The 25,656-nt window shown below is 49.8% G+C and overlaps 1 protein-coding gene across 4 annotated transcripts in view; it reads left to right on the top strand.

Annotated features, from left to right (window-relative positions):
* Positions 1-25,656, top strand: part of SMARCA4 (SWI/SNF related, matrix associated, actin dependent regulator of chromatin, subfamily a, member 4) — a 66,251-nt gene that overhangs the window by 15,061 nt on the left and 25,534 nt on the right. For 2 of the 4 annotated variants that reach the window (XM_063931286.1, XM_063931287.1), the window contains exons 4-19: positions 950-1,330; positions 1,586-1,684; positions 2,057-2,315; positions 4,123-4,249; positions 4,363-4,536; positions 4,657-4,830; positions 15,413-15,580; positions 15,679-15,729; positions 15,928-16,058; positions 17,233-17,287; positions 17,623-17,741; positions 17,965-18,112; positions 18,292-18,455; positions 19,657-19,723; positions 19,857-19,967; positions 20,112-20,354. In XM_063931286.1, the coding sequence (XP_063787356.1) occupies positions 950-1,330; positions 1,586-1,684; positions 2,057-2,315; positions 4,123-4,249; positions 4,363-4,536; positions 4,657-4,830; positions 15,413-15,580; positions 15,679-15,729; positions 15,928-16,058; positions 17,233-17,287; positions 17,623-17,741; positions 17,965-18,112; positions 18,292-18,455; positions 19,657-19,723; positions 19,857-19,967; positions 20,112-20,354 (2,471 nt within the window). Of the gene's footprint in view, positions 1-949; positions 1,331-1,585; positions 1,685-2,056; positions 2,316-4,122; positions 4,250-4,362; positions 4,537-4,656; positions 4,831-15,412; positions 15,581-15,678; positions 15,730-15,927; positions 16,059-17,232; positions 17,288-17,568; positions 17,742-17,964; positions 18,113-18,291; positions 18,456-19,656; positions 19,724-19,856; positions 19,968-20,111; positions 20,355-25,656 lie in introns of all 4 variants that reach the window. The other 2 variants (XM_063931285.1, XM_063931284.1) reach the window with 1 other exon arrangement.

Raw genomic sequence — 25,656 nt, 5'->3', positions numbered from 1 at the left:
GTTTATCTTGCATGCACCCAACAAGCTGGGTGCTCCTGCTTCAAAGCAAAATATTGCTCGCTAGATCTGTAGCACGATTCAGCAGGCTCATTCTGCGGCTGGATTGCCGCTTCCAAAATCGGTGAAAGCCCATTCCACAAGGAAGGTGGGCTCTTCTTGGGCGGCTGCCCGAGGGGTCTCGGCTTTACAGCTTTGCCGAGCGGCTACTTGGTCGGGTTCAAACGCATTTGCAAAGTTCTACAAGTTTGATACCCTGGCTGAGGAGGACCTTGTGTTTGCTCATTCAGTGCTGCAGAGTCATCCGCACTCTCCCGCCTGTTTGGGAGCTTTGGTATAATCCCCATGGTCCTTACGGAGTTCCCAGCATCCACTAGGACGTCAGAGAAAATAAGAATTTACTCACCGGTAATTCTATTTCTCGTAGTCCGTAGTGGATGCTGGGCGCCCGTCCCAAGTGCGGACTTTCTGCAATACGTGTATATAGTTATTGCTTAACTAAGGGTTATTGTTATGAGCCATCCGTTGAGTGAGGCTCAGTTGTTGTTCATACTGTTAACTGGGTAAGGTTATCACAAGTTGTACGGTGTGGCTGGTATGAGTCTTACCCTGGATTCAAAATTTCCTTTCCTTGTAATGTCAGCTCTTCCGGGCACAGTTTCCCTAACTGAGGTCTGGAAGAGGGGCATAGAGGGAGGAGCCAGTGCACACCAGATAGTACCTAATCTTTTCTTTAGAGTGCCCAGTCTCCTGCGGAGCCCGTCTATTCCCCATGGTCCTTATGGAGTTCCCAGCATCCACTACGGACTACGAGAAATAGAATTACCGGTGAGTAAATTCTTATTTTCTGTATAGAGAGCTTAACTAAACAGTGGTGTACGTTGGCTGAGTTGATATACGGAATATGTTCCCCTAGTTGAAAGGCTTATTATAGTATGTTTTGTATTCTCAGGTTACCCTTCACCTCTGGGCAGCACAGAACATGTACCAAGCCCTGTGCCCTCTAATGGCCCACCACCAGGACCACCGCCGCTGCCTTCTGGGTCAGTTGGGGTGAACATGGAGAACGCTGACCCTCAGCAGCAGCAGACAAGCCGCAGCCCAACCCCCTTTAACCAGAACCAGCTGCACCAGTTGCGGGCGCAGATCATGGCTTACAAAATGTTGGCCAGGGGTCAGCCGTTACCTGATCACTTGCAGATGGCTGTGCAAGGCAAGAGGCCCATGCCAGGCATGCAGCAACAGATGCCAACTCTACCTCCACCTGCAGCTTCCGGCACTGGCCCTGTACCTGCCCCAGGACCAGCGCCACCCAGCTACAACAGACCTCATGGTAAGAATGCAGTTCCATAGGACGGACATCCATATTGGCCTGTCATAATGGTGATCTCTGGATTATGTCCGTTAGACAACTTTGAGGCTCACAAACACAAGAGGACAGTCAGAATTGTATTTTATAGCTCATGGCTTCCATAAACCTTTCTACAGTTGTATATAATGGCCTGACCCTGTATCGCATAGTGATACTTGTGCTTTATAGCCCCCTCACTGTATTATTCATCTGAAACACAAATGTCTCACAATTTAGGAATGGCCGGGCCTGCCATGCCACCCCCAGGACCATCAGGGGCTCCTCCTGGAATGCCAGGCCACCCCCCTGGAGCACCTCCCAAACCCTGGCCTGAAGGTAAGCATTTGCCTACATGCTACTGGACTCTTCCATAAGAAGGTTGTTTCAGAGCAAACGAAACTGGTCTATAGAGTCATTATTGACTGAGCTGAAGGAAAATCTTCCCTATTTTAGTATGTTTTGTTCTGGTGACTTGTGACTGCGTGGTTGCGCGTTTATTGGCTGCTGGTGGCACTTAACATATGTAATTGACTAATACACAGAATCATGGTTTGCGGGCAAATGCCGGAGTGGCCAGTCAGGAAACATGGGTATAAGCTTTGTTGGGCCATACTAATCCAATATATGCAGGAGCTGACCAAACCAGACTGTGTGCGCCATGTAGGCAGAGGGACGTAACCATTACAGTGCGCGTGTATTTTGCTGTAGGTCCCATGGCCAACGCCGCTGCTCCAGCCACAGCACCTCAGAAGCTGATTCCGCCACAACCAACTGGTCGCCCTTCACCTGCGCCTCCTGCCGTGCCACCTGCTGCTTCTCCTGTTATGCCACCCCAGACACAGTCCCCCGGTCAGCCAGCCCAGCCCCCACCAATGGTACAATATCATTCCAAGGCCAACCGTATCACTCCTATCCAGAAACCCAGAGGCCTGGACCCAGTGGAAGTGCTGCAGGAGCGGGAGTATCGGTGAGTGCCTTTCTGCCGGCTTTGTGTTGCCACCTGAAATGTTTCATCTGTCTTATTTTTAAGTATCCTGATTTTCATCGGTCAGTCATGAACCTCTGTAAGGCCAAACTTTCTGCCAAATCTGTAAGGGATAAATCTGTGCTACCCCATTCATATGAGATCAGGGAAATACATGGCTAGAACCTGGGTCTATTTCCTAGGTCTCAGTCTGAGACCCCCATTCACACTACACCAAAAACCTGGGAAATTCCCAGGTCGGATGCGTTCACACAGAACACGGGTCTGCCCTGGAATTTGGTGGGATTTAAAGGGGATGCTTTGGGGGGGGGGGGGGGGGGGGGGGGGTTTGTTTACAGTAATGACCTAATATAAAAAACAAGTGGTAGTTATATAGCACTTCTTCTGGGGGGGTTTGTTTGGGAAGTTTTACTTTATGAAGTATTAAGCCAATGCCTTTGTTTCCACTCTGTCTTAAGTAAGAGGAATTGCAGCAAATGCTGCTCACGGATTGGATCTTTTTGTGGGGTCCCCGGTCATGTGGTCTAGGTACCTGCAGTTGATGTCATCTGCAGTTGTACCGAACAGCCAATTAAAAAGTTTTCTAAAAACCTGGCTTGGTCACACCCAGGAAAACCCTGCTACAGAGCAGGGTTTTTGCCCTGGAACTTCGACCCGGGTTGTTTCTGTTCACACATCACAATACAGGTCAATGCGCTTTCACGGGCAAAAACCCAGGCTTTTGCTGTATGTCTGAAAGGGGTATACTAGGGGGGGGGGGTGGATTAGATTACTATAAAATCTCTTCGCTTTGTGTATTTATGTAGATGGGCTGAAATCAATATTAGAGTTCTTTATTACCATAAGGCAGGCATTCCCAACTACGGTCCTCAAGGCACACCAATAGTGCAGGTTTTAGTGATATCCAGGCATCAGCACAGATGGTTAAATCAAATAACTGAGGTACTAATTAAGTCACCTGTGTTCAAGCCTGGATATCACTAAATCCTGCACTGTTAGGGCTGTAACACATGCGCCGGCTTTTGCCGGCCGGGAAAAATCCGGATGGTTTTTCCCGTGCCGGTATTGTAATTAACAGTGTGAGGGGTAGGGTCCTTTCACACTGCACGCCCCCGGCCCGGCTGCCAGGTTGCAGCCGGAAATATCTACTGGAAGGTCCGGCTGCCGGGGCCGTGACATCTTTGAAGGCAGAGAACCGTGTGTGTGAATGAGAGCTTTCACACACCGTTTTTTTTTTGCAAGCCGTGTCTGCTGCTGCGCATACGCACAGAATCGCACACGGCTCAAAGCCGTGTGTGTGTGTGTGTGTGTGTGTGTGTGAAAGACTCTGCCGGATGGCAAAAAGCCGGACAAAGTTTGTCCGGCTTTTTCCATCTGGGAAAAAACGGGTAGTGTGTTACAGCCCTATGTGTGCCTTGAGGACCGAGGTTGGGAAACACTGCCATAAGGCATCAGGCAGCATAGATGGTGTAATGGTTAGCACCCACAATCTGAAAATATTCTAATAGGTTAATTGGCTCCCAACAAAGTTAACCCTAGTGTAAATGTGTGTTCGTGTACATGTGGTAGGTAATATAGAGTGTAATCTCCACTGGGGCAGGGACTGATGTGAATGGCCAAATATTCTGTGTAAAGCGCAGCGGAATATGTGTGCGCTATAGAAATAGCTGCTGATAAATATATTACCGCAGAACATGTGTTTAAAAAAAGAATAGGTTTTCCTTTTTAAAATCTCATATTCATTTGATATGACCGTTCATACTAGTAAGATATTTGCGTTCTCTTACAGACTCCAAGCACGCATTTCACACAGGATCCAGGAGCTGGAGAACCTCCCGGGGTCTTTAGCTGGTGACCTTAGGACCAAAGCTACAATAGAGTTAAAAGCTCTGAGGCTTTTAAACTTTCAGAGACAGGTGGGTACTTGAACTGGTATTTACATGTAGTCCTAAAATAGTTTGGTTGTAACACTGGGGCATTTGAATTGTACTGATTGATAGTCGTTCCATATTTTTACTGTTGTCTCCAGCTCCGACAGGAAGTGGTGGTCTGTATGAGGAGGGACACTGCCCTGGAAACTGCTCTGAATTCCAAGGCTTACAAACGCAGCAAGCGTCAATCCCTACGCGAGGCGCGGATCACGGAGAAGTTGGAGAAGCAGCAGAAAATTGAGCAGGAACGCAAGAGACGGCAGAAACACCAGGTGAGGAAAGAAACATCCAGGGAAACTTATTGAGTGTTGAAGTCAAGATGACTCCTTGTCTCTTAGGTTTACAGAGAGCTTCCCTTCTGGCTCTTACGCAGTTCTTTACTTTCTACGCAGGAGTATCTGAACAGCATTCTGCAGCACGCCAAGGATTTTAAGGAGTTCCACCGCTCTGTAACAGGGAAGATCCAGAAGCTGACAAAGGCTGTGGCTACGTACCATGCCAACACAGAGCGGGAGCAGAAGAAGGAGAATGAAAGGATTGAGAAGGAGAGAATGCGCAGGCTAATGGTAAATTCTGGTGTAAACTTATCTCTGCTGCTTGCTCGTTCAACAGTGGCGACTTGCTTGCCAGGAGATAAGTTTAGGCTCTTGGTGGGGAGGATCTAGACACCCCTGCATAGATATTGTAGGTCAGGATTAGGGAGGCCAATCCCGGGATTTAGGCACAAAAACGGCCGGGATTCAATCCCGGGATTGGAAGCTCCAATCCCGGGGATTGAGGGATCGGCGTTGAGCGTTCTCAGGACGCTCAGACGCTGCCCGGCTCCCCCCTCCTGTCTCCCCCTGCGCAGAGTGACCTGTGACTGTGAGGTCACGCTGTGCTTTCAGCAGCCGCCGAGCCGGAAAGTACGGCGGTCTTCACCCGCTGCCTCCTCCCGGCTCACCCTGTACTCACCCGCTGCCTCCTCCCGGCTCCCCTACACTCACCCGCCGGCTCCGCTGCACTCACCCGCCGGCTCCTCATCACCCGCTACCTGGCTGTGCAGGTACGGTTTTTTTTTAATGTCTGCAGGGAGGTGGGGGGCGGCCGGACAGTCTAAAGCCAATCCCAGGTATCCCGGGATTGACCATTTTTCAATCCCGATACCCGGGATTGAAAAAATGGCCTGGGATTGGCTTCCCTAGTCGGGATCCAGTTCAGGTGATTGCAGTAAATTCCACCTTGTCTTCTATAGCTTACTTTGTCCTACAACCTGGCCATGTCAATTTTTTAATTGCACTTGTAAGAGAAACTTGGTTTGTTCTTGTTTTGTTTATACAGATGTAGCCATGCTCCTCTATTTCCTAATGAAATTAATGGAGCAATTGCCGGCTATGAATAGTCACAGCTCTGTCCCCCGCAACGCAGCAAAGTTGAGCATGGCTACATCTGTATAGTACTTATACAGTGACAAATGATTCTGTTCTAGTTACACTACATTGCTTGCAGCCATATTTTATGCAGTTCTTAGTACAATGTTAGGCGTGCAGAAAGGGGCTTTTCCAGTTGCCTGAAAACTCCCCCATACACACCACATGCACAACTCACAACCTCCAGTGTGCTTACTGATATTTCAAAAACGATATTCCTGCCCAGTGCTGGGACTGGACTGCTTTGTTGCTGTATGTACCAGGCACTGTTTCAGCCCACAATAGACTGAACAGTAGTGACAACGAATGTAATACTTTGAGAGTGGAGTTGTTGGTCTTTGTTACAGCGTCTTGACTCTAAAAAGTGTCTGCTTCTCTACAAACATGCTGGAGCTCAGACGTTTTCAGCACTGGTTAGCGTATACCAGTTCCTGCAAGGGTGGGATAAGGGGATTTTTTGTCTTGCCTGTAAAATCCTTTTTTCGGAAGCTGTGGTGGACACTGGGACTGTGGGGTATGGTGTAGGAGCACAGCGAGCACCAAGGAGTTAGACTTCTGTAGCGTGCAGCAGAGGCTCCTCCTCCCCTATACACCGCCTGCCCATGGGAAGCCAGTTGTATCTTAACAAGCCTCAAGAACAGGTACCGGAAGGAAGAAACTGAAAAGAAAAAGGACCGGCACACACACTGTACTACCCCGGTCAAGAGCCATGGCACGGAGTGCCAGTAGAAAGTACACCTCTGCAATGGAGTGTGAGGTTGGGCGCCCAGTGTCCGCCACGGCTTCCGAAAAAAGGATTTTACAGGTAAGACAAAAATCCCCTTTTTTCTGTCGGCCTATTTGGACACTAAGACTGAGACGTCCCTAAGCTGTCCCGTGACGGGCGGGAATGCTCCCGAGCTGCACGGAGGACACGACGCCCAAGGACTGCATCAGTCGAAGTGAACGTGTCAAACTGATAGAATTTGATTAAAGTGTTTGCGGAAGACCACATAGCAGCCCTGCAAAGCTGTTCAGCAGAAGCACCATGGTGAACCACCCAAGAAGGGCCAACCGACTGAGTGGAATGAGCTCTGACAGATGCTGGAATAGGCCGCCCAGCCAGATAAGCTAGTCTAATAGCAATGCGGATCCAACAGGCCAAAGTTTGTTTAGAAGTAGGCCAGCCACGCTTGCGGACATTGTGTAAAACAAAAACGGAGTCCGATTTGCGGAAGGATTCCATTCTGGCAACATAGGTATGGAGAGCCCGTACAACATCCAAAGTGACCAAGGACGACTCCAGAATATCTGTTGTGGTGGGTAGTAAGGACGGAACCACAATCTCTTGATTGATGTGGAACCTGGAAACAACTTTAGGAAGATAATCCATTCTAGTAAGTGGGACTGCCCGATCTGAGTGGAAAACTAGGAAAGAGGATCTGTGAGACAGGGCACTCAAGTCTGAAACCCGGCGTGCCGAAGCAATGGCCAACAGGAAGACAGTCTTCCACGTAAGCCAAGAAAGGTCCACAGAATCCAAGCGTTCAAATGGAGCCTGCTGAAGCATCCGGAGGACTAAAGATAAGTCCCATGGATGAACAAGAGGGACAAAAGGAGGTTGCAAACGTAGCACCCCCTACAGAAAAGTGTGAATAGCCGAAGAATTGGCCACCTTTCATTGAAAGAGAACCGGAAGAGCAGACACCTGCACTTTCAGAGAGGCAAGCTGAAGTCCTAGTCCAAAACCGGCTTGATGAAAAGCCAAAACCCTGGACACCTGATATCTCAAGGGATTGAAGTGACGATCCAAGCACCACTGAAAGTACCGTTGCCACACTCTGATATATGCGGGCCGAAGACTGATTTCTGGCTGAGAGCTTAGTGCCATGACTGGGCTCTTGAGACCAACCTCTCAACAGCCACCCCGTCAAAGCCAGGCGTGGTAGGACGGGGTGAAGGCAAGAACCCTGGGATAGGAGATCAGGACAAAGAGGCAGGCGAAATGGAGGCTGAATGGAGAGTCTGCAAAGATCTGTGTACCAAGTCCGTCTTGGGCAATCTGGGGTGATGAAGATGGCCGTAACCTGCTCCTGCTATAGATGTCTGAGTACACGTGGTGGTAGAGCAATCGGTGGAAATGCATTAACCTTCGGAAAGGAGCTACCAGAGCGTTCACCAGAAACGCACCTGGATCCCGAGTTCAAGATCCGTACCGAGGAAGTTTGATTGTGACGGGAGGCCATCAGATCTATGTGCGGCCGATGCCAGCGAGTCACTAGAAGGTGGAACACCTCTGGGTGAAGTGACCATTCTCCGGAATGGACATCTTGTCGACTCAGGAAGTCCACTTCCCAATTCTGTATTCCTGGGATGTAAATCGTCGACCGAGCCGGTAGGGAGCGTTCTGCCCAACGGAGGATGTGACCAGCCTCTTGCATGGCGGCCTGGTGCCGCCTTGATGGTTGATGTAAACGACCGCCGTCGCGTTGTCTGTCTGGATCTGGACAGGCTTGCCGAGAAGAGGGCCCGCTTGGCAAAGAGCTCTGTATATTGCTCGGAGCTCCAGGACATTGATGGATAGTCGTCTCTTGAGCCGACCAACGACCCTGGAAGGAGTGGCTGCCCGTGACCGCTCCCCAGCCCCATAGGCTGGCGTCCGTGGTCAGAATGACCCAATCCTGGATCAGGAATGGGCAGCCCACTGTGAGATGGGACGACTGAAGCCATCACAGGAGTGACAGGCGAGTGTCCCTGAGCAGTGAAATCCGGCTGGACCTGAGATGGAAATGTGACACTGCAATACCAGTTGCAGTGGTCTGTAGTGGAATTGGGCATACTCCACCATGTCGAAACAAGAGTCGATCTTGCCTAGGACCCTCATGCAAAGATTAAGGGAAACACTGCGATGTTTGAGGAACGCCTTGATTAACGTCTGGATATCTACTACCTTGTTCCTGGGTACAAACACATGCTGAACCTTTGTGTCCAGAATTGCCCCTAAATGAAGCATGGGCTGGGATGGAGTTAGGCTGGACTTGTGCAAGTTGGCCAGCCAGACATGGGATTGTAACTGCGCAATTGTGGCACAGAGATGCTGTTGTAAGACTATTTGAGATTGAGCGAGGAGAAGGTCGTCCAGGTATGGAAAAATCAGGATTCCCTGTAAGTGCAGTTGGACCGCCATGACTGCCATGACTTTGGTAAAGACACTCTGTGCTGTAGAGAGACCGAAAGGCAGGGCTCGGAACGGATAGTGGTTGCTCTGAAGAGCGAAACACAAGAACCGTTGATGGTCCGGCCGAATAGGGATGTGTAGGTAGGCGTTCTGAATATCCAAGGAGGCCATGAAGTTTTCCGGTTCCAGCGCCTGCATGATGGACCGGAGAGACTCCATCCTGAACCTGAGAACACAAAGAAAAAGATTAAACTTCAGGTTGGGTCTGAAAGAACCGATTTGAGTAGAAACCTATACTCCTCCTTTGAGAAGAGGGGATGGGAACAATGACTCCTGCCATCAGGAGGGATCTGATGGAAGACTGAAGGGCGGTGGCCTTGCCCATGTGTACTGTCAGGCTGGTGGTAAAAAATTGACGAGGTGGCCGCTCCAGAAAGGAGAGGGTGTATCCCAAGGATACTATGCCTGACACCCAAGATTCGGACGTGGAGGTTAGCCAGATGTCGGCGAATAGTAAAAGCCAACCACCCACCATGGAGGAGTCCTGGTGTGGACCCCTCGCGTCATGCTGAAGGTTTGTCGGGTTGCTTAGGGGTTTGACGTTCAACACAGGGCTGTCGACCTTCCGGTTTGGTACATTTTTGTAAGAGGAACCCTGTACACGGGAGGAAGACTGACCCTTTGGTTTGCCCTGAGGGCGAAAGGAAGATTGCTTGTACTTTGGAGCCGAAGGCAGAGAAGCAGTCTTGGCAGTTGCCAGGTTAGTCACAATTTTATCTAATTCAGGTTCAAAGAGGAAGTTGCCCGTAAAGGGGATAGACTCAAAGTTTCTTAGTCATTATCTGCTCTCCACGAGCGAAGCCACAAGGCATGCCTAGCCGCCACCGAGACTGCAGAGATTTTGGCAGCAAATGTACCCGAATCTATAGCTGCCTCACCCAGGTAAGTGCTAGCTTCTCTGATATGGTCCATCATGGAGAGTAAATCCGAGTGTCGTGTCACAGATTGGAGGCCATTTGTTGGAGCATTTGCCCAACTACCGATGGATAAAGACATTCAGGTCGAGGCAAATGCAGGACGGGTAGCTGCGCCTGCATTAGTAAAGATTGTCTTGAGGAATTGGTCCAACTTTTTATCGGCTGGATCCCGTGACTTCAGGAATAGGCATGGTGGTTGACTTGACCAATCTGGCCACATGAGCATCCACGGGAGTAGGTGTCTCCCACTTCTTTTGTTCCTCTTCCGGTACCGGAAAGAAGCTAAGAATGCGGCGAGACACCAGAAATTTCTTATTCGGGTGTGCCCAAGGTTCCTTGAAAGCAGCGCTCAGGTGAGTGGGGGGAGGAAGCACTGCAAGATCCTTTTTACGTTTGAAGTAAGGCGCCTCAGCATCTGCAGGCGCATCCATATCTTTAATCTGCAGCTGCAGACGAACAACCTTGATGTCATCCACCCTGGTCTGTGTCATACGATCATCCTGAGACTGAAAGCTATCGTCCCCCGCGGTCTGCAAAGCAGCATCCTCATCCGAGGAGGCGTCCGACTGGGATTCCTCTGTAAGTGAGGACAGAAGATCCCCGGCAGGACTTTTGCCGAATGGTAGGAGTCCGAGCCTGTTGTAGGAAATTGGATACCTGTACCAAGCTCTGCGCAGATTGAGAAAGATCGCGCACCCACGTTGGCTCCGCAGAGAGTTGCTGTGGGGGCTGAGACAGTGGCTCTGTGGGAGAGACTGGCACAGAAGGCGGAGGTAACTTGGAGGTTGCCAGTTGAGAAGCCAGCTCCCGCATGGCTGAAGACAAGACCGCCCAATCAGGTTCACTCGGGGCCGACGGCAAAAAAAAAAATATATTGAATAAAAAAAAGATATATCTATAATCGCAGAACACATAAACCAGGGTCTGAGGTACTGGGACTGTGTGGCCCAAACACAGTAAGAACTACTGTTAAAAGAAACAGCAGACCCAGGAAGCTAACTAAAATTGCAAAATACAATATATGAAAAATAATAAAAAAGGCGACCCTAAGACCCTAACAGTTCCACTTGCAATGTCACACTAAAAATAAGATTTTAAACCTACCGGTAAATCTTTTTCTCCTAGTCCGTAGAGGATGCTGGGGACTCCGTAAGGACCATGGGTTATAGATGGGCTCCGCAGGAGACATGGGCACTATAAAGAACTTTAGAATGGGTGTGCACTGGCTCCTCCACCTATGCCCCTCCTCCAGACCTCCGTTAGAGAAAATGTGCCCAGAGGAGATGGACAATACGAGGAAAGGATTTTGTTAATCTAAGGGCAAGATTCATACCAGCCCACACCATCCACACCGTACAACCTGGAAAATACACAACCAGTTAACAGTATGAACAAAACAGTATCAGCTAAAGACTGATCTCAACTGTAACATAACCCTTATGTAAGCAACAACTATATAAAAGCCTTGCAGATTTTCTCCGCACTGGGACGGGCGCCCAGCATCCTCTACAGACTAGGAGCAAAAGATTTACCGGTAGGTTTAAAATCTTATTTTCTTACGTCCTAGAGGATGTTGGGGACTCCGTAAGGACCATGGGGTTTATACCAAAGCTCCAGACCAGGCGGGCGAGTGTAGACGACTCTGCGGCACCGACTGAGCAAACGCAAGGTCCTCATCAGCCAGGGTATCAAACTTATAGAACTTTGCAAAAGTGTTTGAACCTGACCAGGTAGCCGCTCGGGCAAAGTTGTAAAGCCGAGACGCCTCGGGCAGCCACCCAAGAAGAGGCCACCTTCCTAGTGGAATGGGCCTTTACCGAATTTGTTAACGGCAATCCTGCCGTAGAATGAGCCTGCTGAATCGTGTTACAGATGCAGCAAGCAAAAGTTTGCTTCGAAGCAGGAGCGCCAACTTTGTTGGCTGCATACAGGACAAACAGTGCTTCTGTTTTCCTAACCCGAGCCGTCCTGGCTACATAGATTTTTTTTTAAGGCCCTGACTACATCCAGGGACTTTGAATCCTCCAAGTCACCCGTAGCCACAGGCACCACAATAGGTTGGTTCATATGAAATGAAGAAACCACCTTAGGCAAAAACTGAGGACGAGTCCTCAACTCTGCTCTATCCACATGGAAGGTCAAATAGGGGCTCTTGTGAGACAAGGCCGCCAATTCAGACACCCGCCTTGCAGATGCCAAGGCCAACAACATGACCACCTTCCAAGTGAGAAATTTAAATTCAACCGTTTGAAGAGGTTCAAACCAGTGAGACTTTAGGAACCGTAACACCACGTTAAGGTCCCAAGGTGCCACTGGGGGCACAAAAGGAGGCTGGATGTGCAGCACTCCCTTTACAAAAGTTTGGACTTCTGGGAGAGAAGCAAATTCCTTCTGAAAGAAAATAGACAGGGCCGAAATCTGTACCTTAATGGAGCCTAATTTTAGGCCCATGTCCACTCCTGTCTGTAGAAAGTGGAGAAAACAGCCCAGATGGAAATCTTCCGTAGGAGCATTCTTGGCTTCACACCAAGAAACATATTTCCTCCAGATACGGTGATAATGTTTTGCCGTCACCTCCTTCCTAGCCTTTATCAGAGTAGGGATGACTTCCTCCGGAATGCCTTTCCCAGCTAGGATTCAGTGTTCAACCGCCATGCCATCAAACGTAACCGCGGTAAGTCTTGGAACACGCAGGGCCCCTGTTGTAACAGGTGCTCCCTGAGAGGAAGAGGCCATGGATCTTCTGTGAGCATCTCCTGACGATCTGAATACCAGGCCCTTCGGGGCCAATCTGGAACAATGAGGATTGTTTTCACTTTTTTTTTTTTTTGTCTTATGATTCTCAATATTTTTGAGATGAGAGGAAAACACATAGACCGACAGAAACACCCACAGTGTTACCAGGGCGTCCACCGCTACTGCCTGAGGGTCCCTTGACCTGGCACAATACCTCTGAAGCTTCTTGTTGAGGTGTGATGCCATCATGTCTGTGAGGAATTCCCCAAAGACTTGTTATCTCTGTAAAACCGTCCTGATGAAGTCCCCACTCTCCTGGATAGCTATCGTGTCTGCTGAGGAAGTCTGCTTCCCAGTTGTCCACTCCTGGAATGAAGACCGCTGACAGAGCGCTTACATGATTTTCCGCCCAGCGAAGAATCCTGGTGGCTTCCGCCATCGCCATTCTGCTCCTTGTCCCGCCTTGGCGGTTTACATGAGCCACGGCTGTGACGTTGTCTGATTGAATCAGAACCGGTAGGTCGTGAAGAAGATTATCCGCTTGTTGTAGGCCGTTGTTTATGGCCCTCAATTCCAGTACGTTGATGTGTAGACAATCCTCCTGGCTTGACCATAGCCCCTGAAAATTTCTTCCTTGTGTGACTGCTCCCCATCCTCTGAGGCTCGCGTCCGTGGTCACCAGAATCCAGTTTTGAATGCTGAACCTGCGACCCTCTAGAAAGTGAGCACTTTGCAGCCACCACAGGAGAGACACCCTTGCCCAGGGGGACAGGCTTATCTTCTGATGTATTAGAAGCCCTGTCACAGTGTTCAGCTGGGGAGAGACCGGGGAGCCAGCTTCTCTGCAGATCACTGTGGAAAAAATGGCACTGGTTAGTGCTGAGGGACCAAGCTCCGCCCCCTCCGGCGGCGGGCTTCGGTCCCGCTCATAATATCTCAAACTGGCGGGGGTTTAAAGAATGACTGCCTCCGCAGTGTCTATGCCAGAAACAGAGGTTTTATTGCTGCCCAGGGTGCCCCCCCCCCCCCCCTGCGCCCTGCAACAATCAGTGCCCGCTAGTGTGTGTAGTGTGTGGGAGCAATGGCGCGGCGTTACCGCTGCGCGCTTACCTCAGTGAAGATCCGAAGTCTTCTGCCGCCTTGAAGTCTTGTCTTCTTCTTATACTCACCCGGCTTCTATCTTCCGGCTCTGCGAGGAGGACGGCGGCGCGGCTCTGGCACGAACGGCAGGGGGAGACCCGTGTTCCGACTCCCTCTGGAGCTAATGGTGTCCAGTAGCCTAAGAAGCAGAGCCTATCACTGAAGTAGGTCTGCTTCTCTTTCCTCAGTCCCACGATGCAGGGAGCCTGTTGCCAGCAGTACTCCCTGAAAATAAAAAAACCTAACAATTTTTTTTTAGAGAAACTCAGAGCTCCCCTGTAGTGCATCCAATCTCCTCTGGGCACAGGATCTAACTGAGGTCTGGAGGAGGGGCATAGAGGGAGGAGCCAGTGCACACCCATTCTAAAGTTCTTTATAGTGCCCATGTCTCCAGCGGAGCCAGTCTATACACCATGGTCCTTACGGAGTCCCCAGCATCCTCTAGGATGTAAGGGAAATAAATGTAGAGGAACACAAGTACCCCACCACCTGCACAGAGAAGTGTGGTGGGGGACAAATAACCTAACACCAGGACTTTGAGGTATAGGGGAGCAGGACTGCAATCCTCTCTGCTGGGCTGTAGGCTGCAGAATGCTGAAAATGGCCGATCAGCTAGGAAAGGAGGGAGGAGAGAAATTCCCCATGGCGCCTAAACCCTGGACAGGCTATCGCTAAGGGGCTGGGTGCGGAATTACAGGGGATCCCCACCCCCTCCTGGGATGCTAGATGTATCCCCCCTGAAATATGTCCGTCAAGTTCCTGGTGGTCTAGCAGTGGCTCAGAAAGGATGGAGACCCGCTGCCAGGACCACCGGGGGCTGCTCCCTCCCCGCTGGTGGTGTTGCCGCAAGCTTCTGCGCATGGCAGGAAGCAGCTTACCAAGTTCCCCTCTGGCTGCTGCTGCTCCTCCGCTCCTTGGCGCTGTGTAGGAGAGGTGGCTGGTGAGAGAGGTCGCGGAGGTCCTTTCACCAGCTGCCGGATGGGTGCTGCAACAGCAGCGCTGACACTGCTACTAAGTTCCCCTCTGGCTGCGGCTCCTCCATGTGCAGGAGAGGTGGCTGAGAACGGCCGTGGAGGTCCGTTCACCGGCTGCCGGAGGGGAGCAGAATCCAGCAGCGGCGCTGCTGCTGCTGAAGTAGAGAAAAATAAATGAATAAAGAGAAATAAAGTTAAACTAGGGCTGTAAACAGCCCACTTCTTAAAAACGTGCCTGTGCTGAAGGCGCCAAGAAAAGACTGGCTTCCCATGGGCAGGCGGGGTATAGGGGAGGAGGAGCCTCTGCTGCACTCTGCAGAAGTTTAACTCCTTGGTGGCCGCAGTGCTCCCACACCATACCCCACAGTCTAGTGTCCACCTAGGCGGACAGAAAAATCAAGGTCCAGTTAGACAATGCTACCACTGTGGCTTCTTTAAATCGCCAAGTGGGCACTACTTGGTTCTGCCCCTTTGTCATAAAATAGTTCTACCCAGGCAGTGAATGGTGGTTACTCTACTCCAGTGTACCCCATAGGGCTCAGAGAAAAGAGTGATCTCTGTACTTTTTCATTACAGGCTGAGTAACCTCTTTGTGTAACTTGCTTGCCTAGTGCTAATATGTAAAATATCATTGGGTCTTATTAGGTTACTATTAGCTCAGTGATCATTCCACTGAGCCTGTCCTGTATGAATGCAGCATAATGGGCAACATGAATTTACACATTGCCTTCAAATGAAGTCTGCTTTACTTTCAGGCAGAGGATGAGGAGGGCTACAGGAAGCTGATTGACCAAAAGAAAGACAAGCGCTTGGCCTACCTCCTGCAGCAGACGGACGAGTATGTAGCCAACTTGACGGAGCTGGTGAGGCAGCACAAAGCAGCGCAGGTACTGAAGGAAAAGAAGAGAAGGAAAAAGAAAAAGGTAAGATGCTCAGGTGACTTGTGTTGGTATAAGTAGAAATATATGTGCAGTAACCTTTTAAGGGTTGTTTTTATTCTCTGTACAATTGTCCATTTCAGATGCAAGAAAGCACAGAAGGTCAGCCTCCAGCACTTGGACCAGATGGAGAGGTAAGACTGAAAGAAAAATTTACTGGCTAGTGTTCCAAAGGTGGTAATGTAGAGACGCAGTGTGCAATTTGTGCCATCCAGGCACAAGATGCCATCTATCTGTCTGACACACACTCTATGGGGCGTCTGAAAAGGGAAAGTGGTTTTCAAGAGGTGTTGGTCTGTTTTTTGATTTAAAAACACTTTCTTCCTTTACAGCCTCTGGATGAGACGAGCCAGATGAGTGACCTACCAGTAAAAGTCATCCACGTGGAGAGTGGGAAAATCTTAATTGGTGGAGATGCTCCGAAAGCCGGGCAGTTGGAAACCTGGCTGGAAATGAATCCAGGGTAAGTCTGCGGGAGGGGAGAACATGATTTCCCGGTATCGACCCGGATATTGCTGGGTCGACACTGGTCAGTGTGCAGTGTGAAAGGGCCTAGGCTTATAAGAAGGGTTATTCCCGGGTTGAATACAGAGTCAGTGGCAGCGTAAACGGATTCCCGGGTCGAGGCGACCCAGCATCGTTTACTATATAGGGAGAGGCGGTGTGGAGATGAGCTCATCTCCCAGCGCTGCCTCCCCCCCCCCCACCGACCCAGCAATTTGCCGGGTTGGGAAGCCAGCGCTTAGCCTCCAGTGCCGGATCCCACCCGGGAAGGACCCATTTCCAATTCCCGGGTGGGATCCGGCTTTGGAGATGTGAAAGGGGTATTGGTAAGAGAAGGATAAGCGCATGAGGGTTGAGGGCCCTGCTCGTGAGAGCTTACATTCTAAAGGGGAGGGGCAGACACAGGGTTGGCACAGATGGGTCGACAGTCAGGGTTAGGATGAGATTAGGCTGGGTTAGGATGAGATTAGGCTGGGTTTGTGAAGAACATCCCAACAGGTCTTCATAGCGGTCTTCAAGGCACACTGACAAACTGTCCAAGTTTTAGTGGTATCCATCCTTGAGCTCGATTATTAAATCCAAAATAAAGGAGGTACTAATTAACTTACCTGTGTCAAGTATGGCTAACTTTAAAGCATGATCTTTCAGTTTGCCTTGAACACTGCAATAGACATTTGTGCGTCGTCTTAGGGTGTGCAGCTTTATAATGGTGGCCTCTTGATATTGGGTAAACTAAGTTGCTTTGAGACTTCCTTTGACTCTCCTTTCTCCTCCTATAGGCATGCTCCGTTTCCTGTTGGAATAGAGCTCCTGACTTTCCAGTCCAGTTTAAGTGTCCGTTAAACCCCTACTACCAGAATGGTGATTGACCCCCACACCCCACAACTGCTCAGAAGCTGGCCTTACGCATTGTAGTTCTGAGAGACCCTCTTATATGCACTGACTGCAGGGTTGTTCGCTGTCTGTATTATGAGACTGCACTACTGCAGATCCCAGACTATTCCTATCTGGTCAGCAATTGGGCAGGAGAGACTTCTCCCATAATATATATAGGTGCAATGCATTTCATAGCTGCAGAGGTTTGCTTGGATTTGTAAACTCTTATAGTGTCCCTCTTTCTTGTCCCTATGTAGATATGAAGTCGCACCTAGGTCAGACAGCGAGGAGAGCGGCTCAGAGGAGGAGGAGGTGAGATCATTGCAATGGCAATATTATGTAAATGCAGGAACAAATCTGCAGCGCATGGGTTTTGTGTTATATTGTGGCCTGTGAATGCTTTATACAGGCTTGGTAAAATTGCTCGGTTTTATTCTGAGTGTTGTGAAGTTTTAACTTTTTTTCCACGGCAACTAGCTTTTATTCCTCTGTTGCTGATCTCCTAATGGTCCACACGTGACCTTGTATAAGGCGTGAGATGATGGCTGTCCAGGCATACTTGATTCTACTTCTTGCTGTTTCTGGATATTTAGCCTCTAGCCCCAGGCATCCTTGTAGCTGTGTCCTATGCCTTACCTTCCTCCCAGGAAGAGCCAGAGGAGCAGTCGGTGCCTTCTGTCACCACCCTTCCTGCAGTGGATGAGAAGAAAATTCCTGATCCGGATAGCGATGAAGTTTCGGAGGTTTATGCTCGGTCGATTATCGAGTGAGTATTTTTGGAGAATGCTGCCAACATACGTTAAAGGGATTGTCCACTTTTGGGCAACCAGTCCTCTTTGCCATCTATCCCCCACAACTGTAGCTCAAAGCAAGCTAGCACTGTGGGAAAGATGTGCGGTCCTACTGAGTGACCATCTCTTGTGTAGCGTGCAAGAAAGTGATGTCTGTTACGTGTGGTGGTTGGTGAATGTGGCTATTTCTGTTCCCAGAAGCGCCAGGCAAGACGTGGATGATGAGTACAGCATATCGCAGGCTGAAGCAGGGCTGCGCTCTTACTATGCTGTGGCCCATGCCGTAACTGAACAAGTAGACCAGCAATCCACCTTGCTGGTGAATGGTATCCTCAAGCAGTACCAGGTGAGCCAGTCCATGCGGACCATGTAATGTGTTGAACAGATTACCTAGGCTGATAACTGAATACAAAGGGTGACGTCTGTGGAGTCCGGGCATCATACCGCAGAGGTGCTGTAGATGTATGTATGAGGGGCGCTGCCTGCATGGAGCCCCGTACCTCACACTACAACTTTTGTTTTCAGGTCAAGGGCTTGGAGTGGCTGGTCTCGCTGTACAATAATAACCTGAACGGAATCCTCGCTGATGAAATGGGTCTGGGGAAGACTATTCAGACCATTGCTCTGATTACATACCTCATGGAACACAAGCGCATCAATGGGCCCTTCCTCATCATAGTGCCGCTGTCGTAAGTAGCCCCGCACATGTTCTTCTCTCTACTTTCTGTGAGTTGTACTTTAGGCAGATAGGACCTCTCTAATCAGTTAGGGGCGATGCCCGCAATGTGCCAGCGGCGGCACCATAAATCGTTTAATTTGGCTTGCAGCCCTATGGTGGTCTGTCCCCAAGACCAGAGATGTAGGGGCTACAGTAAGTGTGTGGCAGAGGAGCGCACTAAAGCCTGATTCGCACGCGGCTGTGTCTTTTTCTGCCGATACTGCAAGCGGTTTCGTCAGAACGGAGAAGCCCACTTGCAGCGTATGACTTCCTGTGTGCGCAGTTGCGTGTCTTTAGTGACACGCCCTCGCCGGCCTTGCCACTCCCCCTTTACCTATCAGGAATGCCTACTAAAACTTACTCCCTGCGTACAAATTAGCTGAGTCCCAGTCCGGTAACAAGCCGGACACTTGCGCCTCAGACGCATGCGCAGTACTTAAAGCATCGTCCACTTGCGTTCATATCTGCAGAGCTGCAAAATTTCTCTGTCACCCGTTGGTGTGATTCAGTAGTCTCTGCGCTCAGTGACTTGGGGAAAGGAGCGTACCTGTGAGTCTGGGGGGGCAGCTGTGGGCTTCAGCGTTGTCCCTGGCCGCAGGTCCCTTGCACACCTGCTGGTGCTCTTTGCTGCAGTACTGCAGGCCACAGACACGCTGACTGAGTCCGCCTGCTGGGGTGAATATACTGGGTTCCATGTTACAGGGACGTCACTGCTGCTGGCTGTACAGGCCTGGGGCTATTTATGCTGGGGTCACAGGCCTGGCCTACCCACAAACCCTCCTCCCCACCCACATAGATGCCTCCTAATGCCACCCAACAAAATATAAAAACCTGAGGAGAACACTGGCATGTGACTTAGTTCCTAAATCATGGGGATAGCCGCTAATTCAGGGATGGGGAACCATTGGCCCTCCAGCTGTTAAACTACACATCCCAGCATGCCTTGCAACAGTTTTAGCATGGCCAAGTAGCAAAACTGTAGCAGAGCATGCTGGTATGTGTAGTTCAACAGATGGAGCGCCAAAGGTTCCCCATCCCTGCGCTAATTGATATGGACGCATTTCTCCATTCCCAGCTGCATCTGCCATTATCAGCTTTCTGCTGCAGTATAAAATGCAGCATATTTCCACATTGGCATATGTTTAATGCCCATATTTGTTTTACTCTGCTAGGACACTGTCCAACTGGGTGTACGAGTTCGACAAGTGGGGACCATCTGTGGTGAAGGTCTCATACAAGGTGAAGTAGACCTAGATAATATTGCTGTACTAGTATTTGTGGAGTGCGTCTCAATTTTTTTTTGCCCTTTCCAGTTGAGCACAAACCAATGTAAAACCTTCAACCACAAACCACATGTATCTCTCTCTCCCAGGGATCCCCTGCTGCTCGCCGCGGTTTTGTTCCACAGCTGCGTAGTGGAAAATTTAATGTCCTCCTTACTACGTATGAATACATCATCAAGGACAAGCACATACTGGCCAAGGTAATGGTGGTTTCATGTTAATGGGTCCTCCGGTGACTTGGCGGTGGTTTTTCGGGCGGGGGGGGTTGTTAAAGTGGAGAAGCTGCCTAAAGCAACCAATCTCCAAGGATTGATACAGCGCTCTTATGACCTTTCCTCCTCCAGATCCGTTGGAAATATATGATTGTAGATGAAGGTCACCGCATGAAGAACCATCACTGCAAGCTGACACAGGTTCTCAACACTCATTACATCGCCCCACGCCGCCTGCTTCTCACTGGGACGCCACTGCAGAACAAGCTGCCAGAGCTGTGGGCCCTTCTGAACTTCCTGCTCCCGACCATCTTCAAGAGCTGCAGCACCTTTGAGCAGTGGTTCAATGCTCCTTTTGCTATGACTGGAGAGAAGGTATGGGTCTGATAATCTCCAGGATCCAATTGAGTCTCTGTGTAGACCCTGTGAAGACCCAGGGAAGTACATCTATTAAGGAGGTTTTCTCTATCGTCCTAGTGGATGCTGGGGTTCCTGAAAGGACCATGGGGAATAGCGGCTCCGCAGGAGACAGGGCACAAAAGTAAAGCTTTCCGATCAGGTGGTGTGCACTGGCTCCTCCCCCTATGACCCTCCTCCAAGCCAGTTAGATTTTTGTGCCCGGCCGAGAAGGGTGCAATTCTAGGTGGCTCTCCTAAAGAGCTGCTTAGAGAAAGTTTAGCTTAGGTTTTTTATTTTACAGTGAGTCCTGCTGGCAACAGGATCACTGCAACGAGGGACAGAGGGGAGAAGAAGTGAACTCACCTGCGTGCAGGATGGATTGGCTTCTTGGCTACTGGACATCCGCTCCAGAGGGACGATCACAGGTACAGCCTGGATGGTCACCGGAGCCGCGCCGCCGGCCCCCTTGCAGATGCTGAAGTAAGAAGAGGTCCAGAATCGGCGGCTGAAGACCCTTGCAGTCTTCTAAAGGTAGCGCACAGCACTGCAGCTGTGCGCCATTTTCCTCTCAGCACACTTCACACGCAGTCACTGAGGGTGCAGGGCGCTGGGGGGGGGGCGCCCTGGGAGGCAAATGTAAACCTATATACTGGCTAAAAATACCTCACATATAGCCCCCAGAGGCTATATGGAGATATTTAACCCCTGCCAAACTTCACTAAAGAGCGGGAGACGAGGCCGCCGGAAAAGGGGCGGGGCCTATCTCCTCAGCACACAGCGCCATTTTCTCTCACAGAAAGGCTGGAGAGAAGGCTCCCAGGCTCTCCCCTGCACTGCACTACAGAAACAGGGTTTAAACAGAGAGGGGGGGCACTAATTGGCGATATAAATATCTATATAAAGATGCTATTAGGGAGAAACACTTATATAAGGTTGTCCCTATATAAAATTATAGCGTTTTTGGTGTGTGCTGGCAAACTCTCCCTCTGTCTCTCCAAAGGGCTAGTGGGTCCTGTCCTCTATCAGAGCATTCCCTGTGTGTGTGCTGTGTGTCGGTACGTGTGTGTCGACATGTAGGAGGACGATGTTGGTGAGGAGGCGGAGCAATTGCCTGTAATGGTGATGTCACTCTCTAGGGAGTCGACACCGGAATGGATGGCTTATTTAGGGAATTACGTGATAATGTCAACACGCTGCAAGGTCGGTTGACGACATGAGACGGCCGACAAACAATTAGTACCGGTCCAGACGTCTCAAAAACACCGTCAGGGGTTTTAAAACGCCCGTTTACTTTAGTCGGTCGACACAGACACAGACAGGGACACTGAATCCAGTGTCGACGGTGAATAAACAAACGTATTCCTTATTAGGGCCACACGTTAAAGGCAATGAAGGAGGTGTTACATATTTCTGATACTACAAGTACCACAAAAGAGGGTATTATGTGGGATGTGAAAAAACTACCATAGTTTTTCCTGAATCAGATAAATTAAATAAAGTGTGTGATGATGCGTGGGTTCCCCCCGATAGAAAATTATGGGCGGTATACCCTTTCCCGCCAGAAGTTAGGGCGCGTTGGAAAACACCCCTTAGGGTGGATAAGGCGCTCACACGCTTATCAAAACAAGTGGCGGTACCGTCTATAGATAGGGCCGTCCTCAAGGACCAGCTGACGGGAGGCTGGAAAATATCATAAAAAGTATATACACACATACTGGTGTTATACTGCGACCAGCGATCGCCTCAGCCTGGATGTGCAGAGCTGGGGTGGCTTGGTCGGATTCCCTGACTAAAAATATTGATACCCTTGACAGGGACAGTATTTTATTGACTATAGAGCATTTAAAGGATGCATTTCTATATATGCGAGATGCACAGAGGGATATTTGCACTCTGGCATCAAGAGTAAGTGCGATGTCCATATCTGCCAGAAGATGTTTATGGACACGACAGTGGTCAGGTGATGCAGATTCCAAACGGCACAAGGGTGTATTGCCGTATAAAGGAGTTATTTGGGGTCGGTCCATCGGACCTGGTGGCCACGGCAACTGCTGGAAAATCCACCGTTTTTACCCTAAGTCACATCTCTGCAGAAAAAGACACCGTCTTTTCAGCCTTAATCCTTTCGTCCCTATAAGATCATATCTGCCCAGGGATAGAGGAAAGGGAAGAAGACTGCAGCAGGCAGCCCATTCCCAGGAACAGAAGCGTTCCACCGCTTCTGACAAGTTCTCAGCATGGCGCTGAGACCGTACAGGACCCCTGGATCCTACAAGTAGTATCCCAGGGGTACAGATTGGAATGTCGAGACGTTTCACCTTCGCAGGCTCCTGAAGTCTGCTTTACCAAGGTCTCCCTCCGACAAGGAGGCAGTATGGGAAAAAATTCACAAGCTGTATTCCCAGCAGGTGATAATTAAATTACCCCTCCTACTACAAGAAAGGGGTATTATTCCACACTATATTGTGGTACTGAAGCCAGAAGGCTAGGTGAGACTTATTCTAAAAAATTTTTTGAACACTTACAAAGGTTCAAATCAAGATGGAGTCACTCAGAGCAGTGATAACGAACCAGGAAGAAGGGGACTATATAGTGTCCCGGGACATCAGGGATGCTTACCTCTATGTCCCAAATTTGCCCTTCTCACTAAGGGTACCTCAGGTTCGTGGTGCAGAACTGTCACTATCAGTTTCAGACGCTGCCGTTTGGATTGTCCACGGCACCCCGGGTCTTTACCAAGGTAATGGCCGAAATGATGATTCTTCTTCGAAGAAAAGGCGTCTTAATTATCCCTTACTTGGACGATCTCCTGATAAGGGCATAGTCCAGGGAACAGTTGGAGGTCGGAGTAGCACTATCTCGGATACTGCTACAACAGCACGGGTGGATTCTAAATATTCCAAAATCGCAGCTGATCCCGACGACACGTCTGCTGTGCCTAGGGATGATTCTGGACACAGTCCAGAAAAAGGTGTTTCTCCCGGAAGAGAAAGCCAGGGAGTTATCCGAGCTAGTCAGGAACCTCCTAAAAACAGTGCATCATTGCACAAGGGTCCTGGTAAAAATGGTGGCTTCCTACGAAGCAATTCCATTCGACAGATTTCACGCAAGAACTTTTCAGTGGGATCTGCTGGACAAATGGTCCGGATCGCATCTTCAGATGCATCAGCGGATAACCCTATATCCAAGGACAAGGGTGTCTCTCCTGTGGTGGTTATAGAGTGCTCATCTTCTAGAGGGCCGCAGATTCGGCATTCAGGATTGGATGCTGGTGACCACGGAGCCCAGCCCGAGAGGCTGGGGAGCAGTCACACAAGGAAAAAATTTCCAGGGAGTGTGATCAAGTCTGGAGACTTTTCTCCACATAAATATACTGGAGCTAAGGGTAAATTTATAATGCTCTAAGCTTAGCAAGACCTCTGCTTCAAGGTCAGCCGGTATTGATCCAGTGGGAAAAACATCACGGCAGTCGCCCACGTAAACAGACAGGGCGACACAAGAAGCAGGAGGGCAATGGCAAAAACTGCAAGGACTTTTCGCTGGGCGGAAAATCATGTGATAGCACTGTCAGCAGTGTTTCATCCCGGGAATGGAAACTGGGAAGCAGACTTCCTCAGCAGGCACGACCTCCACCCGGGAGAGTGGAAACTTCATCGGGAAGTTTTTTCCACATGATTGTAAACCGTTGGGAAATACCAAAGGTGGACATGATGGCGTCCCGTCTGAACAAAAAACGGGACAGGTATTGCGCCAGGTCAAGAGACCCTCAGGCAATAGCTGTGGACGTTCTGGTAACACCGTGGGTGTACCAGTCGTGTATGTGTTCCCTCCTCTGCTTCTCATACCTAAGGTGCTGAGAATTATAAGACGTAGAGGAGTAAGAACTATACTCATGGCTCCGGATTGGCCAAGAAGGACTTGGTACCCGGAACTTCAAGAGATGCTTACAGAGGTCTTATGGCCTCTGCCGCTAAGAAGGGACTTGCTTCAGCAAGTACCATGTCTGTTCCAAGACTTACCGCAGCTGCGTTTGTCGGCATGGCGGTGGAAAGCCGGATCCTAAGGGAAAAAGGCATTCCGGAAGAGGTCATTCCTACCCTGGTCAAAGCCAGAAAGGAGGTGACCGCACAACATTATCACCACATGTGGCGAAAATATGGCGTGGTGTGAGGCCAGGAAGGCCCCACAAAGAAATTTCAACTCGGTCGTTTCCTGCATTTCCTGCAAACAGGAGTGTCTATGGGCCTCAAATTGGGGTCCATTAAGGTTCAAATTTCGGCCCTGTCGATTTTCTTCCAAAAAGAATTGGCTTCAGTTCCTGAAGTCCAGAAGTTTGTCAAGGGAGTATTGCATATACAACCCCCTTTTGTGCCTCCAGTGGCACTGAGGGATCTCAACGTAGTTCTGGGATTCCTCAAATCACATTGGTTTAAAACCAGTCAAATCTGTGGATTTGAAGCATCTCACATGAAAAGTGACCATGCTCTTGGCCCTGGCCTGGACCAGGCGAGTGTCAAATTGGTGGTTTTTTCTCAAAAAAGCCCATATCTGTTTGTCCATTCGGACAGGGCAGAGCTGCGGACTCGTCCCCAGTTCTCTCCCTAAGGTGGTGTCAGTGTTTCACCTGAACCAGCTTATTGGGGTGCCTTGCACCTACTAGGGACTTGGAGGACTCCAAGTTGCTGGATGTTGTCAGGGCCCTGAAAATGTGTTCCAGGACGGCTGGAGTCAGGAAAACTGACTTGCTGTTATCCTGTATGCACCCAACAAACTGGGTGCTCTTGCTTCTAAGCAGACTATTGCTAGTTGGATGTGTAATACAATTCAGCTTGCACATTCTGTGGCAGGCCTGCCACAGCCAAAATATGTAAATGCCCATTCCACAAGGAAGGTGGGCTCATCTTGGGCGGCTGCCCGAGGGGTCTCGGCTTTACAACTTTGCCGAGCAGCTACTTGGTCAGGGGCAAACACGTTTGCTAAATTCTACAAATTTGATACCCTGGCTAAGGAGGACCTGGAGTTCTCTCATTCGGTGCTGCAGAGTCATCCGCACTCTCCCGCCCGTTTGGGAGCTTTGGTATAATCCCCATGGTCCTTTCAGGAACCCCAGCATCCACTAGGACGATAGAGAAAATAAGAATTTACTTACCGATAATTCTATTTCTCGGAGTCCGTAGTGGATGCTGGGCGCCCATCCCAAGTGCGGATTATCTGCAATACTTGTACATAGTTACAAAAATCGGGTTATTATTGTTGTGAGCCATCTTTTCAGAGGCTC

The sequence above is a fragment of the Pseudophryne corroboree genome, chromosome 6 (genome assembly GCF_028390025.1).
Source record: "Pseudophryne corroboree isolate aPseCor3 chromosome 6, aPseCor3.hap2, whole genome shotgun sequence".
NCBI lineage: Eukaryota > Metazoa > Chordata > Amphibia > Anura > Myobatrachidae > Pseudophryne > Pseudophryne corroboree.
The sequence above is the reverse complement of the archived record's forward strand: the minus strand, read 5'-3'. Positions and strand labels throughout refer to the sequence as shown.